Source organism: Bos mutus, chromosome 25, assembly GCF_027580195.1.
Source record: "Bos mutus isolate GX-2022 chromosome 25, NWIPB_WYAK_1.1, whole genome shotgun sequence".
Taxonomy (NCBI): domain Eukaryota; kingdom Metazoa; phylum Chordata; class Mammalia; order Artiodactyla; family Bovidae; genus Bos; species Bos mutus.
In genome coordinates this window covers 25,046,272-25,067,548 of record NC_091641.1, presented here as the reverse complement: position 1 = coordinate 25,067,548, position 21,277 = coordinate 25,046,272, and the positions used below count along the sequence as shown (strand labels likewise).

Here is a 21,277-nt window from a genome sequence, read left to right as displayed (position 1 = left end):
GGGAAGATACCATCTCTTTCCCCAGCTCCAGTTCACCAGCTTTATGCTTGGAGGTAAAGTGATCAACCTCAGGAAGTGGTTCTTCAAAACGCTCTTGAAAACCTCACAGGGGAAGGTACCTAAGCAGGACAGCCCGCCCCCCACTCGCTCCTCTGCAGGCTGCAACCCCAGCTCCCACCAAGAGAAAGCCGAGCAGCACTCACCCGGAGCTCATAGCGCAGGCTGCTGTGCTTCAGGTCCGCCATGCTGCGGTTGGTGATGCAGAAGTCCCAGCCGGCAAAGACCTTGTTGCAGTAACTCTGGAAGTGCTCCTCACTCCGGATCAGGTTGATTTTGAACCCTTCCACCGACCTGACCCCAAAACATGATTATCCATTTTATTACAACAACAAAACACAGGCCTGTGGATTGGCTTTGTCTAAAATTAAAAGGATATACACGTGACTGCATCTTCTACCGATTTTGACATGCATGGCCCAGCTCTGGACCATTCTAAATATGAAGCAGACAATCAGGCATCTCAGTGTTGAAAATTGGTCCCTTTATCCATTTCAATGACCTTGTTCCACAGCTGGAATATAATCCAAACTCAACACACTTTAGAGTCCTACATGATCCTGCATGGCACCATCTTTCCTCCCAGAGAGCCACTCTGCTGTAATGACAATAGCTTTTTTTCTTTTCCATAAACACCCAAACCTCTCCTGCAGCCTCAGGGCCTCTGCACTTGCAGTTCTCTCTGCCCTCCCCTCTTCCTATGGCTGCCTTCTTATTCCCTGGGGTTTCACTCAAATATCCCTGTATTCCATAGATTCTCCCACTATCCCATCTACAGTTGTGGTTTCCGACTTCAAGTCAGTCTCTTTACTTTCCCTGACAGCAATAACCTAACCTACAATCATGTTATTTAACGTGTTCACTGTGTTTGTAAGTCCTTATCCTGACTAAATTTTAAATTCCTTGACAAGTACCCTGGCTGTCTTGCTACCTTTATATCCAGAGGGCCTGGATATAATTATAGCCACTATCCATCTGATGAATAAATGTATGAATAAATGACTTAAACAGTAAAATAACCAAATATTTAGTGAGCACCTGCTTAAGTCAGACACAACTCTGTTGCACAAGTTCATAATCAATACTCATTCAAATGCTTTTCTGGAAAACATACTCTGGCACTTGACATAGCAATAAATACATCAAATGCCACACACTCTGTAGACAAACCAGGGTATTTTTAGGATTCACTACTGAGTTGTGAACACAAATAGAAGTGGAAGGAATTATAGCAATCAGTCATTCTGCCAAAGGTTCATAGCAAGGCATTTATGTCAGAACCACCTGGGCTGCTTTTCCAGTGATTCCACATGGAAGCACTCCCAGGTGATTCCATATCCTGAGATTTTTAATTCAGTATGTCTCATGGAGGGTAGTGCATCCAGAATTATGCTATTCATAAAGCTCCATGGTGATTCTGAGGTCCCACTCCAGTTGAATTGGTCTGATTTAGACCAAACCTACATTTTACAGATGAGAAAACTAAGATCTAGAGAAGGGAAAAATTATTTCCTAGGTCCAGAGAGCTAGAGGCAGAACTGGGGCTAGTTGAGTGGTGATGATGATGGTGATAATGATTTTAATGTCTACAAGGTGCCAAGCCCAGTGCTAAGTTCTTTACCTGCCCTGTTTCGGTTAATCCTCACAACAACCCTTCTAGGTGTGCGCATCTCACAGATGAAGAAAATGAGGTCCAAAGAGGTGGAGTGACATTTGAACCTTGGTCTCTGGACCCCAAGTCCACCCTCTTCGCTAACCTATAGCACTTCCTCCCGCCTGGGGAGGCCGCTTCCCATTACATCACGGGCGCCCTCTCTGCAGGCCTTACCGTTAGGTGAAAGAGCTCAGTCAAGACCTTCAGGTGGATTCACTGTTCAGCTAATAAAGCTTCTTCTTCAGGGCCCCTTTCAAGGCCCCGGAAGCACCTCTAGCAGCATGTTCGTGAGGTCTTGTTTTTATTTTGTATAACATGCAAAAGATATTCCCATGCTCTTTGTCTTACAGAGGTTCCCTCCATACTGTCTACACAGAAGGTCCATAAAACTTGGGTCTGCCCCTACCACGAGCACAGACAGCAAAGCCAGAGCCCCACTCAACCAACATTTCTTTACCAAGCATCTTTACGCCCTCAAGAAGAGCAGAAATGACTGCTCTTTCCTGTCAGTACTGTCTGTCTGGTGGGGGACAGACACACATCAGTTCATTTTCATCTCATAGATTCTGACTCAGGACACAAGTACCTAGCTGGGCTCTGGGGTTTTCTCTGTGGTGGCGAACCCTGATCTCCATGGAGGACAAACTCAGACTCTAACAGCCTGGTCTCTTTTATATCTGTAATAAGGAGCTTCACAGCCCCATGGCTTACAGCACTGCCTGGCTCTTATAGGGACAATGAAGTGGGTAAAAGAGGTGTTCATCCAAGCTTCCCACTTGGGCTGGAGACAGTAAGCCGTCCATCAGGAACGTGCGGTTCTCCTTCCATAGCGTAGCACAAGTGCTGGGAAGTGGCTGCCAGCCAAGGACAACAGTTCTCAGCCTCCCCTGCAGTGAGCTGTGGTCATGTGACTGAGCTATACTGACGGAATGACAGTGAAGTCCATTCCTCTCAGGCTGAGCCCAGAAACACCTTCCGTGTGATTCTCCTCCAAGGTCGTTTTCCCTTCCAGCCCTTAAGAGGAACAGCAAACCCACACATGCAGACGACGGCTAAGCTTCAGTCAGCCTGAGCTATGGCAGGACTGAGGAGGAGTCTTCTACACTAACCTGTGCCCATTAAGAACTCCATGTAAGGAAGTTCACGTATGACTTTCATCGTGTTGGGCCACTGTACTTTCGGGGACAGTTATTTGTTAAAGTAATTTAAAAATAATTAATATTTCTCATTTTTCTTGGAATTGACATCTCCCACTAAAATATCTGTCCACCATGGGAAATGCCACAATCACATATGACCCTAACCCACTGGCCACAACTGAAGGGTCAGGATTGGGCGCCTGAATGAAGCAGAGCCAATGAGTTCTTCAAAGGATTTCTGAGCTTGTGACCCTGGGACTCCACACAAGGAAGCTGCCACCAGCAGAATCAGAAACGCAGGAGCCCGTGCTTTGAGTTGTTTTGAATCCATCTTTGTCCTTCCTGTAATGTGGAGTTTCCTCTCTTCCTTGGTTCTCTCAGCCACTCAATCCCCCTTTATCCCAGTTGTCAGAGTTGGGATTCTGCCACTTGCAACCCAATAGAGACCTGTTAGCATACACACCAGATCAAAGACAATGCTGGGGGAATGTATTCAGTAGCGATTGACTGAAAACTCCAGGCTGCTACTCCAGCTCCCAATTGCTGCCTCCATTTCCTCCAGGTCTCCACAGCTGCCAGCACATTCACAAATCTTGTTTTCCATAAAGCCCACCCTTGGATTCTTCTCATCCTTTGGGCAATGGCTCCCAGAGTCCACAGACCTCCAAGAGACTCCAACCATCAACAGTAATTCAAAAAGAACAAAATGATAAGATAAACTGTACCTTTTCACTATCCAAACAAGGCTCAGAGCCAGGTAGGCAATTGTGCTTAACAAATAAGCCAGAGGCAGATCATAGGTGAAATTCTGAAATTTCACCCCATCAATGGTGTAATGTCCATAAAAGAGGTAGGTATCTTCCAGGAAACCCTGAAATAAAGCCAAGGGCACGGGGTCAGATTGCTGAACTGACTGCAGGAAACCAGTCTCCACCTCAAGGAATTCACATTCCAGTGTCATTGTTCATCCCTGAATTCCCAGAGACTGGAAAAATTCCAGATCTGTAGCAACATGGATACAACTAGAGATTATCAAACTAAGTGAAGTCAGAAAGTCAAATCCCATATGATATCACTTATATGTGGGAGTCTGAAATATGACACAAATAGAAACAGAATCATGAATATAGAGAACAAACTGGTGGTCAAAGATGAGGATGTTGGGAGTTAGCATATGTAAGCTTTTATATAAAAAATGGATAAACAAGCTCTGTGCTGTAACGTAGGAGTATATTATAAAACAAATAACGTACTGGACTTCCCTGGTGGTCCAGTTCTTAAGACTCCACACTTTCAACACAGGAGGCGTGGGTTCAATCCCTGGTCAGGGAACTAAGATCTCACATGCTATACAATGCGATTAAAAAAAAAGATATAGATACACATATATACAAATATACATATAACTGAATCACTTTGCTGCACAGCAGTAATTAACAACACTGTAAATCAACTAGTACTTCAACTTTAAAAAATTAATTTAAAAATTTAGACCAATTCAAAAAAAATTCCAGAAGTATATAGCTGCTCAATTAGGGTTTGGGAAATAAAGCACAGATAAAGTCTGAGCATTAAAAATACATAAGGGTACAATCCAAAAATGAAATTAAGGAAACAATCCCATATGCAATAACAGCAAAAAAATGACATCCTTAGGAACAGATTTAACAAATCAAGTATAAACCTTATGTTCTTAAAACCATAAAATATTGTTTTAAAAATTAAATAAGAACTAAGTAAATGGGAAAACATCCCTTGTTCATGGATCACGAGATCCATGCCAACATTCCCCAAACTGGTCTACATAATCAATACATCGCTATCGGAATCCCAGCTGACTTCTGTGAGAAACTGCTAAGATAATCCTAAAATTCATATAGAATTGCAGGGGTCTCAGAATACCAAAATAATCTTGAATAAGAAAAATAAAGTTGTTAAGACTGCTACTGCTACTGCTGCCAAGTCGCTTCAGTCATGTCCGACCTGTGTGACCCCATAGACGGCAGCCCACTAGGCTCCCCTGTCCCTGGGATTCTCCAGGCAAGAATACTGGAGTGGGTTGCCATTTCCTTCTCCAGTTGTAAGACTAACACATCCCAATTTCAAAACTTACAACAAAACAACACTAACCAAAACAATGTGATATTAGTGTAAGAATAGATGTATAGGTAAATGGAATAGAACTGAGTCCAAAAATGAAACCCATACATCCACGGTCAACTGATTTTTGATAAGGGCAAAAAGAAACAGTGCTGAGATAACTGGACGTGCACACATGCTCAGTTGCTCAGTAGTGTCCAACTCTTTGCAATCTGCCAGGTTCCTCTCTGGATAGCCACATGCAAAAAATAAAATAAAGCTGAGCCCCTGCTGCTGCTGCTGCTGCTGCTGCTAAGTTGCTTCAGTCGTGTCCGACTCTGTGCGACCCCATAGACAGCAGCCCACCAGGCTCCCCCGTCCCTGGGATTCTCCAGGCAAGAACACTGGAGTGGGTTGCCACTTCCTTCTCCAATGCATGAAAGTGAAAAGTGAAAGTGAAGTCGCTTAGTCGTGTCTGACCCTCAGCAACCCAACGGACTGCAGCCTTCCAGACTCCTCCATCCATAGGATTTTCCAGGCAAGAGTACTGGAGTGGGGTGCCATTGCCTTCTCTGAGCCCCTACCTTACCCTATATGTAAATTTTAACCTAAAATAGACTGCAGGCCTAAATGTAAAAACTAAAGCTATAAAACTCTTAGAAGAGGATAGAGAGTTAAATCCGCATGATTTTGAATCTGGCAATGGATTATTAGATATGACACCAAAAGCACAAGCAATAACAGAAAAAAGAAACTGGACTTCATAAAAAATAAAAACTTTTGTGCTTCTAAGGACACTATCAAGAAAGTGAGAAGACAATCCAGAGAAGGGGAGAAAATATTTATAAATCATATACATGATAAAGTATTTGTATCTATAATATTTGGAGAAGGAAATGGCAACCCACTCCAGTATTCTTGCCTGGAAAGTTCTTTGGACAGAGGAGCCTGGAGGGCTACAGTCCATGGGGTGGCAAAGAGTCAGCCATGACTGAGGGACTGAGCACAGCACATCTAGAATATTGCAAAAAAACTCTTATAACTCAACAATAGAAACACAGATAATCCAATTAACACTAAAAAGAGAATCCAAACAGACATTTATTCTAAGAAGATACACAAAAGACCAATAAGCACATGATCAACACTATTCATTAGAGAAATGCAAATCAAACCACAAAGAAATTCCACCGCACAAACTAGGGTGACTATAATCAAAAGGCCAGGTAACAGCGAGTACTGGCAAGATGTAGTAGATACATCAGAAGACTTATTCAGTGCTAGTGAAGATGGAAAGCATACAGCCACTGTGGAAAAGTTTGGTAGTCCCTCAAAAAGTTAAACATCTGACCTGGTGATTTCCACTCCTCAAAGAAGTGAAAAGATATATGCACACAAAATCTCGAACATGAATATTTTTAGCATCACATAATAGGAGAAGGCAATGGCAACTCAGTCCAGTACTCTTGCCTGGAAAATTCCATGGACGGAGGAGCCTGGTAGGCTGCAGTCCATGGGGTCTCACAGAGTCGGACACAACTGAAGCGACTTAGCAGCAGCATTCATAACAGACAAAAGGTGAAAACCATCCCGATGTCCATGATGACTGTATAAACAAAACACAGTATTTCCACACAATGTGCTCTTACTTGGCCACAAGGAATCAAAGACTGACAGATGCTCCAACATGCATGAACCTTAAAAATTTGCCAAGAAGTTAGAGACAAAAGATCTTATATTATACGATTCCACTTACAAGAAATGTCATGAATAAGCATTTCATAGAGACAGAAAGTAGATTAGTGGTTGCTTAGCATTGATTAGCGGAATTGGTAGGTGAGAATGGGTACAGGTTTCTTTTTGAGGTGATAAAAATATTTTAAAATTGATTGTGGCAATGGCTGCATAACTCTATGAATATACTAAAAACCACTGAATTGTACACTTTAAATTGGTGAATTGTACAATATGTGACTTGTACCTCAATAAAGCTATTATCAGAGAAAAATAAAACAAAACAACACCCCACCTCGAAGCCCAAAGGAACCCTATGAGAAAATACAGCAGAGAAAAGTCCATGACTCTTACTGTGGGAATAAATGAGTTCACCTCAGACTCCTCCTTGAATAGCAAGGGACAGACCATCCTAGGAGAGTGCAGAAGGAAACATACAGAGAACAGAAATAGTATACGTAGCAACTAGATGTTCACTACAGTATTGTTTAGAAAGGGGAAGATGGAAACAATCTGAATGTTCATCAATCAGAGACTGGCTAGATCATGAAAAATCCATACTGTAGAATATTAAGAAGCCCATATAGGTGCATAAGAAAGGTCGAGAAAGCAATGAACCATGGTGTGAAGGGATTAGTGGTCTCTGGGAAGAAGTAATTTTATTTTTCACTCATTAAGTCTTATATTTCTTATGAAAACCATGTATTCTTATACTGAATAGTTCAGTAAATTTTTAATAGGAAAATAAAAGATGTAGAAACACAAGACTCCATCTTTTTTTTGTAACTCTGGGGCACACAGGCCATAAAAACTTGCCCAAGTACACAAAGCCTGTCTTTATTGCCCTGGGTTGGTATCAGGACTGTCCTCAATCAAGTAGCGTAACAGGACAAAGGTCCACTGGGCCCGGAAAATAATTTCTCTGGTGTGATCATGAGCTTGGCTCAATTGTTTTCAGCAAAGACAAGCCACTGCTTAATCTCTGTGGCCAGCTCCCTCCTGGGTCTATTTAAATTTAAATTTACATGTGACACGATAAAGGTTACTAGCTAAAACTACTGTAGTCATCATATAATAATATATAAATGTATCCAAAGGTTGTACATTCTCAAATGCATACAACACTATGTCAATCAGATCTTAATTTTTAAAACACACACACAATAGATGTAAGAATGCTACTTACTTGCTATGTTGAAAACTGCGTTTTTTAGTGACTAAATGTGACAGGCATACTCTACTACATTAGTGAAGATTTTAAAACCACAGGACAAAAGATGGTTGTCAAAGTGCTACATGCTCAATATGTTCAGAATACTTTTATTTTAGTCAACGCAGGGGATGTCAATTCTGTAATGCGTGTAGAAAAGTTTTTAAAAGTCAGTGTGAGAGAAGTTTGTAAGACTGCTACAGACTTGCAACACACATGGAGAAATGAATCCCAGTATTTCCACGAGTGGACGTGACAGTCGTTTTGTAATACATATAGAAATGTTAAAAAACACTTGTAAGAAATATGTTAAAGTAGCATGTGCTTACTACATAGAAAATCCTGTAGCACGAGTGGATGCTCTGCTCATTCCATAAACACGAACAGAAGTGTTTAAAAACACATGGAAACTATGTGTAAGTGTGCTACTCGCTTGCATAGTGAGAACAGTGACATCACAGGGAATGTATGTGATGGCCATTCTGTAATGTGTGTAGAATGGTTTTTAAAACACCTATTGAAAACAAATACATTGCAATTGAAATGAACAATAAAATTGAATTAAAATTCAATTTCTTGGTCACAGTAGCCACGTAACTCAAGTACTTAAGAGTTAGTGGCTGTTGAATTTCACAGCATAGATTCAGAACCTTCTCATCGCTATAGAAACTTCATTCTTTGGGGCAGGGCTATTTTTCATCATGCGTAATTTACTGAGCATTTATGATCAAGTGCATCTAAGTCTCCTATCAAGTCTTTTCTATGATGAAGATGATCATGGTGTGCGGAGCTCCACAAGGAGAAACTTCTCTTGTGGGATATGAGCAAACCAAATGGGGTTAACCGCAGTTCTGGGATGTGATCTCACCCGCATTTACCCCAGGTGAGTCACTGACTTGCCTCTCTCTTTGTATAGTTTGCAAGTTTCAGCTTTCCAATTTGCACAGTGGACGTTTTAACACCCACCTGACAATTCCTCTCAGTTGTTCTAAGGAGAACATGAAAGCAGAGATGTAAGAACCATGTTTTCAAAATTGAACGCAGTGGGCAAATGCAAAGCTTTCTATTTGTTAATTTAGAAATGTTTGATGACATGGCATTTTATACCAGTAACCTTCTGAAAGACATTTTAATATAGTTGTGCTTTCCATGGGGTCACAAAAGACACGACAATTATATATTGTCCACTTAGTGACTAAACAACAGTTTTTAAAAACAGGTAAAGGAGTGGTTCTGAACCTGGGGCAATTCTGTGCCCCAGGACACATCTGGCAATGTCTGGAGGCATGTCTGGTTGTCACAGCTGTAGGGCTGCTACTGGCACTGAGTGGAGGGAGGGCAGGATGCTGTAATGCCCCCCAGGGCACAGGACAAGCCTGTAATACAGGAGTATCAGGTAAGGCTTGAGAAACCCTCATCCAGAAGGCAGAGACAGCCACTTCTCATGGGCACTCTAATTTGCTGAAAAAAAAATGGGATTAAAAAAATGAAAGCACACACAAAAAATCATTTTTTAGAGTCAAGAATAAAAAGAAAAGAAAACCTTTGGAACTATCATAGGAAGGATGACATTAATTCCATTTCAGAGCATCAGAGTTAACATGGGATTAACAGTCTTTCAGGGCTTCCCTAGTAGTTCAGCTGGTAAAGAATCTGCCTGCAATGCAGGAGACCTGGGTTTGATCCCTGGGTTGGGAAGATTCCCTGGAGGAGGGCATGGCAACCCACTCCAGTACTCGTGCCTGGAGAATCCCCATGGACAGAGAAGCCTGGCGGGCTACAGTTCATAGGGTCACAAAGAGTCGGACACAACTGAGCGACTAAGCACACATCACAACAGTCTTTTAAGAGATTCCATGGAACGTGTATGCGTGTGCACAGTTGTGTGTGTGCGTGCATGTATGTTGTACACGTGTGCGCCACAAATCCTTGTGTGTGTAATTTCTGGGGAGAAGAGTCATAGCTTTCATCCAGGTGGTCTAGGACTACAAAATCTTAAGGGTTTTCAATGTCAGAGAAGTTAAACACATTCTATCTGGGTTTATATTCACTGAAGCTTCCGTCTATGGGGGATCTCAGATTTTGTTACAGGTCAATAAGAAGGCGGAAGGCATTAGGCAAAAGCCAAGGGCTGAAAATGACAAAGCACTTTTCCTGAATATCTAAGCAGGGGTGGATGAACATCATCCTCGCCAAGAAGGTCACTGCAAATACTGTTTTTCCAACCAGTACTTGTGTCAACACTCATGTTTGACTCTCACTGCAGACATTCAGAAACCTATTTCACTGAGGATCCAAATCCAGAATTATATTAAATACTTACAGTGCCAGAAAGTAAGTCTATGACATAACTGTAAAAGTAAATGAGTCCAGAACTACTTATTGGATACACTGTGCATTGAATATCTGTAAAAAACAAAAACAAGAACATCAGTGGAAACCGCCTCAGTCTTTAGAACCTTATCATAATTTGTGTACATATGCATGTACATGTAGTCATATACAGTTACGTATGGCTGTGTTTATGAATCTATTTGCAACCCAAACCCCAGGGTACCAAGTACAATACCATTTTCCCCTTTCACTATCCTAAGTATCTAGGGATATACGTTTTTCTATACATTTTGTATTATAAGGGTCTATTACAGTACAAGTTTTCTGACTATATTGGCATTTTACGTTTTGGAATTCATGTTTGCACATGTTTTGGAAGATGTGGCTGATATAATTATTATTGCATCTTAAGCATATCCAATTTTAAAAGATCTCTACATGTACGTAAATTAACAAGCTGTTTCACTCTAAAAAAACACATATTTACCTACATAAAACTGATCAAGAAATTTTTTGAACACCAATTTTAGTGACACTACATTGTGCTTGATCAACTAATTCACTTGCTTTGTATCAGTCAGCTACTGCTGTGTAATAAATAGCCCCAAGTCTCAGTGACTTAACCTCCAAATATTTATTTTCTCCTTCATGGTCTGCAGTTTGAGAACATGAAGCTCATTCAGGATAAGCCAGGATGGACACCAGGCTCTCAGTTACATGGAGGCCTTCTCTCTGTGACTCCACTCAGGGGACAGACTGGAGATGCAATGGCTATATGGGGGGATGCTCTCTTCATGACTCTTCTTATAAGGCAGGACAACCACATAAAGCCATTTCAAGCTAAAATTCCACTGGACAAAACAAGTCACATAGCCAAGTGCAATATCAGTGGGGTCAGAAAGTATTCTTGGCCCGCAGTGGGAGGCTCTGCAAGTCACAATTACAGGAGAGTAAAAAACTGGGGAAAATAATTCAATCTACTACCCCTTCTCTGGGCCTTAGTTTCCCCTTTGTTAAAATAAGAGAGTTGAATCAGTTTCTCCAAGGCCAATCCCAGCTTTTCTATTTTATAATTCTAATGTGAGTGTTTATTTATTCATTCAACAAACATTTCTTAGTTACTATGCATCAGGTAGATGTTGGAGATAAAATGATGAGTAAGTAGAAGTTACTGCCTTTGAAAAGCTTACCATCTAGCACTAGAAAAGGCAAGTAGGAGTCAGGTATGTGTAAGGTGCTCAATGGTTTATGAACACAGTATTAGAGGTAAAGAGGAGGGAGATAGTCACTCTGTTTGGGAGTAGAGTCAGGAAGATGGAATGAGACAGCTGCTTCTCTGCTCATCACCCTGTCAAGCCTAGACATCAGCAAACTGTGGCCCGAGGGCCAAATTTGGCCAGCTGCCTCTTTTTGTCAGTACCGTGTTATCAGAACACAGCCGTGCTCATTCAGGACATCTGTCCACGGCCACTTTCGTGCCATCATGGCAGCACTGAGTAGTTGCAACAAAGACCGTATAGCCTACCAATCCTAAAATATTGACTATCCGGCCCTTCCCAGGAAGTGTGCCCACGTCACGATAGGCTTCTCATGTCTCCAGTATGCTGAGTTATTCTCATCTCTGAACCTCTGCAACTGCTGTTCGTCTGCATGAAGATGCTTCCCCAAGTTCTCCAGTGGCTCCTTGTCCTGCTGGGCTCACCTGTCTTCACAGAGGGCTCGGGGACCCCTCCAGAGTCCTGGTGTCCAACCTCTCAGTACCTTATCCTTTCCCCTCCCCACAGGCAAATTCATCCTTCATACGCCTCTTCATGCGATCCCCTCCTAACCCCCACCCTTTGCTAGAGGGCACTACATGGACTCAGCTGTGGTAGCTCCTGCCAGGACCTGAATTAAGGGCTGGCACACAGCAGGTACTCAATAAGCACTGAAAGAATGAAAAAGGGAAGGTAGGTAAGAAAAGGAAGAGAGGGACTTCTGATCCTTTCCTGAAGGAACGAAGTCTAGTAGGTAAGTAAAAAAAAAAAGCATGCATGGGAGGACCATGTAGTCAAAGGAAATAATGAGAAAGCAGAGACTCGTGGCATCCACGCTCAGAGTCCAGCTCCATTTCCTCCAAGAGGGTGGCCTCCCTCTGCCCAAGGCCCTGCTCACAGCTGAACGGACCACTGAACAGGCAGTGGTGCCCAGCAAGACAGAATGGTTTTCAGTTCTTCTAGAAAGAAATAATACTAAATAAATAAATAACAGCTGCCATTTATTAAGCACTTTCCATGGGCAAAGTACTGTATTATCTTAATACTCATTTAAAAATTATGAGTATGGCTTAAATAATCATTACTTATACTTAAAATTTTTTCCATATTAAATAATATACTTTATATTATTGTTTTTAATTATTTATAATCTCAATAGTAAACATTTTTTAATGGCCCAAGTATTAAATAGTGTAGTTATTATCTGAATAATGAAACAACTGTCTCACTATTTATATCATCACTTTCCACAAATAAGGAAAATGAGGCTCAGACAGTCTAACCAACTAGTGGAGGTGGGCCTTGAAACTGAACCCAGAGTCCTCCCACAGCAGCAGGTGATATTCATCCGTGAAATGGACATATTAGGAAATGAGAATTCAGCATCGGGCATACAGTAGGCACTCAAAGAGTCAGGATTTCCACGTTACTCTCATTTGATTTTTAAGTGTAATAGAACTAAAACAAAACCAAATGTGATGAAAAGGAATGCTGAGGGCCACAGAAGTGACTCTAGAGGGAGTTTTTCTGGGGAAGGAGTCATGTGATAGAAGCAAAACATGTTGAGCATTCAGTAAGAAAACACAGGCCCATTACTGCCACAGAGTCTGGCAAATTACTAGTGTTTAATGAATGGCAGCCTGAGCATCACCATTATGGGAGATAAAAGCCTTGAAATAAAAGCCTGAAATAAAGTCACTGGAGTAGATTGTATTATGTTTACTAAGTATTCCACTTTCTACCCTTCACTGCTTCTCCCAAATGCCTTGCTGAATCCAGGAGTAGTGAGTGACTTGCACTGGCTAAAAAGGATGTGTGTCATCTCCAGGCAGAAGCATTAGGAGCCAGCACATGTTTGCCATGACTCTTTTTTCTCTGGACATCGTGACTGCCAGTGGTCCGAAGAGAGGCTGCTCCATCAGCCTGGGCTCCAGAGAGAAGACAATGTGGAACAAAGGCACCACCAAACCATGATGGACACACAGTGTGAATAAGAAAGAACTTGGTGGTTATTAGACACTGTGCTATGGGGTCATTTGTTTCCGCAAACAGCCTAGCCTATCCTAATGCAGTCACCCAAGACTTGGATTATAAAGACCGCTAAAAAAGCAGCACTGAACTAGGTACACAATGAAAAGAACACTCTTCATGGCAAGTCAGGCCTCTTACACTCACCCACGTCTTGAGATGGAATGAGAATAAAGCTGCTGTTGGTGATCTTGTATCTGGTGAGCAAGACTGGGAGCAAAACCACCATAAAGATGATCAGAAATATCACCAAATTCAGCAACACCAGAAATCGTAAGAAGGAGAAGTAGGACTGAATCCCAGTGCCAAATTTCCCTGGAAAAAAAGAAATTCAGAAATCACTGACCAGGAGTATTGCCCCAGCACCCACTGCAGGTTCAGTCAGCCACGGAGGACCGAACTGAAATTGGAGAATCTTGGTGGGGGAAGGAAGAATCATTTTATATTCTCCATTGTTGGCTTCAAGGCTCTATTTCCTAGTGATTTAAACTTTCACATGTAAATCTACAATCAATTATAAATTACTAATTTGAAATGGTGTGAGGGAGGGGTCAATATTTACATTTTCTCATAGGAATATCTAATTAACTCAGCACCATTTATTGAACAGGTGATCTTTTCCCTAGTGAACTGCAGTAGTACTTTTGTAATTGACTATATACTTATGAAGGCTTCCCAAGTGGCTCAGTGATAAAGAAACCACCTGTCAAGCAGATGACATGGGTTCGATCCCTGGGTTGGGAAGATCCCCTGGAGAAGGAAATAGTAACCCACTCCAGTATTGTTGCCTGGGAAATCCATGGACAGAGGAGCCTGGTGGGCTACAGTAATGGGGTCGCAAAAGAGTCAGACATGAATTAGTGACTAAACAACAACAAATATATTCATGGACCTGTTTCTAAATTCTCTCTTCTGTTCAGTTGGTCTGTTTGTCTATCCTAGGACCAACACCAGACGGTCTCATCACTGCAGACTTAAAATAATATTTGATATATGGTGCTCTAAGTCTTAAAGCTCTCTTCTTCCTCCAGCATCCTTGGTTCTCTGCATTTCTATATAAATATTAAAATCAGCATATTTGTTTTGCACACATACATATGTGTGCAAAATGTGCTGAGCTTCTTACCGAGATTATATGGAATATATAGGTCAGTTTGAGAACAAGTGACATCTTTATAATATTGAGCCTTTGAACCATGAACATGGTATATATATAAGTTAATTTCTCTCAACAACATTTTATAGTTTTCTGTGCACAATTATTTCACACAGTTCTTTAGATGTATTCCTAGGTATAATGACACTATTGTGTAACTTATTTTTTAAATGTTTGTTGTTGGTATATAGGGAAGCCCTGGTGGCTCAGTGGTAAAGAATCCACCTGCCAATGCAGGAGATGCAGGTTCTGTCCCTGGGTTGGGAAGATCCCCTGGAGGAGGAAATGGCAACCCACTCCAGTATTCTTGCCTGGAGAATCCCATGGACAGCAGAGCCTGATGGGCAACAATCCATGGGGTCACAAAGAGTCGAACATAGTGACCAAGCACACATGCTGGTATATAGAAATACAATTAGTTTTATATACAGCTGTTACAACTAGCAACATTGCTAAATTCACATCAGTGCTAATAATTTGTTTTCTACAAATAAATCATGTAACCTGGAAAAAAAAAGACAAGTTATTTCTTCCTTTCTGGTCATTGTGCCTTTTTAATTTTTTCCCCAATCATTGTGCATTAGCTAGGACTTCTGAGATGATGAATAGAATCTGTGATAATTATCAACCTGTTCTTCATTCTCAATCTTAAGAGAAAAGCTTTCAATATCTCACCATTCATAGATCAGCTGGTAAAGAATCTGCCCGCAATGCAGGAGACCCTGGTTCAATTCCTGGGTAGGGAAGATCTTCTGGAGAACGGATAGGCTACCCATTCCAGTATTCTTGGGCTTTCCTTGTGGTTCAGCTGGTAAAGAATCCGCCTGCAATGCGGGAGACCTGGGTTCGATCCCTGGGTTGGGAAGATCCCCTGGAGAAGGGAAAGGCTACCCACTCCAGTATTCTGGCCTGGAGAATCCCATGGACTGTATAGTCCATGGGGTTGCAAAGAGTCGGACATGACTGAGTGACTTTCACGTTCACTTCATTTCACCATTATATATGATGAAAATCTCCAGAAAGGTGGCCCCTTAACAGGAGAGGAAGCTGGGCATGGTGGCTAAAACCTTGGGCTTTGAAGCTTCATTGCCTGGGCTCAAATTCTGGATTTGCCTTATCTTAGAGAATGAACCAGGGCAAGTATTTTAACCTGAGACACACAGATGATAAATGCCGACAGTACTTTTTAATTAAGGTATATACATTATTTTTTAGATACAGTGCTATTGTACCATAACAGACTACAGTATAGTGTAATCACAACTTTTATATGCACTGGGAAACCGACAAATTGTGTGACTCACTTTCTTACTACATTCACTTTATTGATAGTCTGGAACCAAACCCGCAATGACTCCTGGGTCTGCCTCTGCTGTGCTTAGTCGCTCAGTCATGTCCGACTCTTTGTGACTCCATGGACTGTAGCCCGCCAGGTTCCTCTGTCCATGGGATTCTCCAGGCAAGAATACTGGAGTGGGTTGCCATTTCCTTCTCCAGGGATCTTCCTGACCCAGGGATCAAACCTGGGTCTCCTGCACTGCAAGCAGATTCTACACCAACTGAGCTACTGGCAAAGCCTGGTCTGTCTGTACTTCATCCCAATTCTGACCATTATGGGGAAGTAAGTGTGTTCAGGGCCATGGCTGCCTCTGCAATCTGATAAGTCCTATTGAACCCCATCTTGCAATAATACTCTTAAATGCACAAAATATAAATGGTTATTTGTCCATATGATATCACAATATTACGAACTAAATTGGCGATAGATTAATACACGAATATCTTCATTAGTATTCAAAAATAAGACCTAGTGGCAGATCTAATCACTGCTGTAATTTCAAAGCCAAGATGAGCACACGACCTATTCCCGGACAACTGCAACACGTAGAAGGGACGGGAAGACACCTCGTGATTTTCCCGGTGATGAAGACACAGGCTCTATTAGCCCTAACTGTGGTGTGCTGCTCGCATTCCCCATGGAAGGAAAGATGACATTTCAGCTGAAGGTGGGTGAGAACAAAGCCGTACTTTCTCTAACGGCAGGCTACTTCTGCAGAGGAGCACAGGCAGTGTGGGCTGCGGTACCTTCTATGCTGCGAATGTCCTCCCGCCACAGCTCCAGGTGGGTTGTCATCTCGCGAGCCTTCTCTATGAACCTCTTCCAAGACTTGCTGCTATATCGTTTCCACTGGTCCCACTCAGACAGGTACTTCATTTGGGTCTCCTGAATGTCCCTGCATTAATAAACAAGCATGAGAATGGCAGGGTCCCCAGCTTCAGCATCAGATAAAGCCCCGACTGAGAGGATGTGGAAAACCTGGAGCCCTCATACACTGCTGGTGGGAATGCAAAACAGTGCGACCACAAGGCAAAAGTTTGACAGCTCCTCAAAAAGTTAAACAAAGAATTGCCATACGACCCAGCAATTCTAGGTAGACACTCCAGAAGAATTGAAAACAAGGTCCAAACAAAAACTTGTACACAAATATTCAGTGCAGCACTAATCACAGTAGCCAGAAGATGCTAACAACTTAAATGTCTATCAAAGGATAAATGAATAAACAAACTGATATAGCCACACAATAGAATATTATTCAGTCATAAAAAGGAAGTACCGATACATGCTACAACTTCGATGAACCTTAAAAACATGCAGCTAAGTGAAAGAAGTCAGACACAAAAGGTCCTGTATTATACGATTCCATTTACATGAAATATCCAGAATGGCAAATCTACAGAGATAGAGAGTAGAATACTGGTTGGCAGGAGCTGGGGGTTAGGGGTGCCTGTAGAAAGCAATGTGGCTTTGGAGGTTGCAGAGCCGTAAGACAGAAAGAGCCTGGGTCCCTGAGTGACTGCAAAGTCTCCCCTTGACCTCAGCCCAGGACCTTTATGTGAGCAAGAAATAAATTTCTAGTACACTGAGATTTTATGTGTGTGGGTATCTTTGTCATAGCAGCTTAGCTTATCCCAAGTAATAAACTTAATTATGTGAACTCGTCAGGAAATGTATTTTATGCCTAAAAGGCCCCCTTTCCCAAAACATACATCATATGCCCTCCAGATGGCGACCAGACAAACCTTAGTCTCCGCTTCTCAGAAATGTTCAGTGCATATTTTCGAATGGATTGGCTATCAAGGTCTTCAGTGAGTTCTCCCTCCAGTTGGAAATTGTAAGAGTCTGTTGGCTTCAGCAAAGTGCCACTTTGCTTGTCCCGGGAAAGGATGGTTGTCCTCTTACGAGCAATGGAGCGGTAACTTGGCAATTCTTGAAGGAAATTCACAGGTGGAGAAGAAAAGCAACTGGAGTCCAAAGAGAGGCTCTCTGGGTAAGAAAGAAGAAAACCATCATTCTCCCCAGTGAACCTGGGAGCCAAAAGCCAAAACTTACATAGGACACTTGGATCTCAGAGACCCTAACTAAACCTCACAGACACTCAGGAGCCTAGGGCGCTGACCAAAGGACTCCTTAATTATTTTATTTACCAGGATGGTACTCAAGCTCAGGACAATAAAATCATCTGCAAAAGGGTTCACTTTAAGCAGACGTGTTTGCAAACATACTTTACATTACATGATACTTGCATTCTAGTGTTTGGCTGCAGCCACTTGCTAAGTGTGAGGTTTGGAGTAACCCAACCTGCTTTTCATTTGTCAAATGGGATGCATAGTGACAAGAACATCATCGTCAACAACAACAACAACAACAATAATAATAGGGTTTATGGAGCATTTCCTATGCACCAGGCACTGTGTTAAGAGATTCACACACACTCATGGGATGTGGACTGGCCTTATGATCTGCCTGGACCGACAGAATGCAACAAAAGTGATGCTGTGTCAGTTCTAAGTCCAGCCTCAGGAGGCCTTGCCGGCTTCAGCTGCTCTCTGGACCAGCTGCTGCTTTGTGAACAAGCTGGAGCTAACCTGCTAGAGGTGGAGACCAGGCAGAGAGGGGATGATTGCTCCAGGCCAGCCTACATAGCCTACAGTTGCTCAACTGACCACTGATCCCTCACACATAGGGAGGCAGGTACTATTATCATCCCCATTTTACAGATGAGAAAACAAAGTCACTCATGGTTCCCCAACCCCTTGCCCAAGTCCTCAAAGCCCTGCACAATCTGACTCCTGCCTGCCTGCCAGCTCCTCAGGCCCTGTGCCCTCCAAACTACATTTCTTAGGACCCTTCATACACTAAACTGGGCCTGATCCCTCCTCCTCAGGGCCTTTGCACATGCTGTTCCCTCTGCCTGGACAGAATCTGCTCCATCTCTTAGCTCCTACTTGAAAGTCTCTTCCTCGAGGAAACCATCCCTGCCTCACTGTACTTCTACTGTTACATATTTTCCCATACACAGTAAGCCCTTGACAGCACTTACCACAATCTATAACCTTGTATTTATTTGTATGGCTATGTGAGCATGTCCGTCTTGCCCCGTGGACTCTTGGACGGTAGGGACCGTGATGATTACCTCACCACTGCGACCCAGGACCCAGCGTAGTAGTTCAAGAAAATACTTGGCTCAGAGCAGTTCAACACTCACTCACTGATAGATGGATGAGAGGATGACATCTGTACTTTGCCTGTGCTTAGAAAGCGTGTTGGTGGGGAGGGGAGCTGCAAACAGAGCCAGGTCTGCCTACTCAAGACTCTTCACGCTGCTCCATCAGGTCATGGCTGGAGGTCAAGTTTTGCCGCACCCTGTACAGCAGTCCACAGAGGGAGAGCTTTCCTTTTGGAGGTGAGGAATGAACACCACCGTCAGGGTGGATTTTATGCCTGATCTGATCCTAACTGGGGAAGACCATCCTGAATGGAGACAGGACATGGAAGGAGGTGGTAGGAGGCAGCTGTAATAATAAGCAATTCCCCCGACAGGCAGCAAAGCTTCCTTGGATTTGAATCCAGGCTCTGTCAATTACCAGCTGCGTCTCTGGGAAAGTTACTTAAATCTCTCTGAGCTTCAGTTGCCTCACCTCAAAAATGAATTCATTCACCAAGTATACCTATCGTGTGTCAGATGTGGAGCAAGGGATACTGAAGTGAACAAAGTAAACATCTGACTCACACGACACTTGTTTTCTAAGGAGGGGGCATAGCAAGATCAGACAACACACATGCAATAAATATGCCAGGAAGTGTGTGCGTGCTCAGTCACTCAGTCGTGTCTGACTCTTTGCAACCCCATGGACTGTAGCCCGCTACACTCCTCTGTCCATGGGATTTCCCAGGCAAGAATATTGGAGTGGGTAGTCATTTCCTCCTCCAGGGGATCTTCCTGACTCAGCAATTGAACCCTCGTCTCTTGTGCTTCCTACATTGGCAGGTGGGTTCTTTACCACTAGTGCCAGCTGGGAAGCCCATGCCAGGAAGTAATGAGTGCAAAAAAAAAAAAATAAAAATCAGGTAAGGGCACAGAGGTAACAGGCAGGGTACACTGTTTTTTATAAGATCGAGTCAGGTATGGCTTCTCTACTAAGGTAGCATTTAAGCTGAGGCTAAATGGAGGGGTGGTATGTATACCCTGTGGATACTGGTGAAGGGAATTCTGGGAGAGGGAAACAAGTGCAAAAGTCCTGAATCAGGGGTGTGTGCGATGTGTTTGAATTAGAGCACAGAGGCCTGGGTGGCTGGGGAAGAGTGATTGAATGGGAGCCTCGTAGGGTCTTTTGTTGATGGCCCCCAAAGAGCTACACCAGCCCTCTGGGGTCCCCTCCTCTTGAATCTGGGCTGGATCTGTGACTTGCTTTCACCAAAGTTGCAACAGAGGTGACACTCTGCCAGTTCCAGACTCAAGCCTTAAAAAGCCTGGAAGCTTCTACCTTTCCCTGCTGGCTCAGATGGTAAAGAATCTCCCTGCAATGCAGGAGACTCTGTTCGATCCTTGGATCAGGAAGATCCCCTGGAGAAGGGAATGGCTACCCACTCCAGCATTCTTGCCTGGAGAATTCCAAGGACAGAGGAGCCTGGTGAGCTATAGGCCATGGGGTCACAAAGAATTGGACATGACTGAGCAGCTAACATTTTCACCTGTGCTGCTGGGAGCCTGGGGCTGCTGTGTAAGTTCACCTGTGCTGCGGGCACAACCACGTGCAGAGAAAGAAGCTGCAAGCCTCCAAGGAAGACAGCCAAGGAACTGGATGACAGTGAGAACCAAGGTCCTGGCTTATGAACCCAGTGAGCCGGGTCCCCAGCCCTCCGGGTCATCCCCGCCATGGGCATGAAAAGGCCACTGGATGCTCAGAGCCAGCAGACATGACACACAGCTGAGCAAACTGTCTCCTCTGTAGCCTGTTCAGTTCCGGATGCATAGGATCAGCAGAAAGATTACAATGGCTTAAGCTATCACGTGTGGCGCAATCTATTAAGCAACAATAGGGAGCTGGGACAGAAAGAGTAGAAAGCAGGGGTCAGAGGTGGCCAGGCCAGACCAGGTCAGACTCTGTGGGCTGGGCTATGACCTTTTGATGTGGCAGATGGGCAGTCACCCAGGGTTCTGGGCCAAAGCATGTTGTGATCTGACCACATTTCAAAGGGTCACTCTGTAGGCTTTGAGGCTAAGGACGAGACCCATCACAGGAGTGCCAGCTTATGAGAATCAAAGGCGATCATGCAGATAGAAACAC

General features: G+C 43.1%; 1 protein-coding gene across 2 annotated transcripts in view; it reads right to left on the bottom strand.

The window, feature by feature from the left end:
* TMC7 (transmembrane channel like 7) overlaps window positions 1–21,277 on the bottom strand; it is a 57,102-nt gene that overhangs the window by 22,182 nt on the left and 13,643 nt on the right. For both annotated transcript variants that reach the window (XM_070362484.1, XM_070362486.1), the window contains exons 2-7: window positions 17,729–17,972; window positions 16,733–16,881; window positions 13,639–13,806; window positions 10,197–10,279; window positions 3,576–3,721; window positions 204–351 (exon numbers count right to left, since the gene is read on the bottom strand). In XM_070362484.1, the coding sequence (XP_070218585.1) occupies window positions 204–351; window positions 3,576–3,721; window positions 10,197–10,279; window positions 13,639–13,806; window positions 16,733–16,881; window positions 17,729–17,972 (938 nt within the window). The remainder of the gene's footprint in view (window positions 1–203; window positions 352–3,575; window positions 3,722–10,196; window positions 10,280–13,638; window positions 13,807–16,732; window positions 16,882–17,728; window positions 17,973–21,277) is intronic.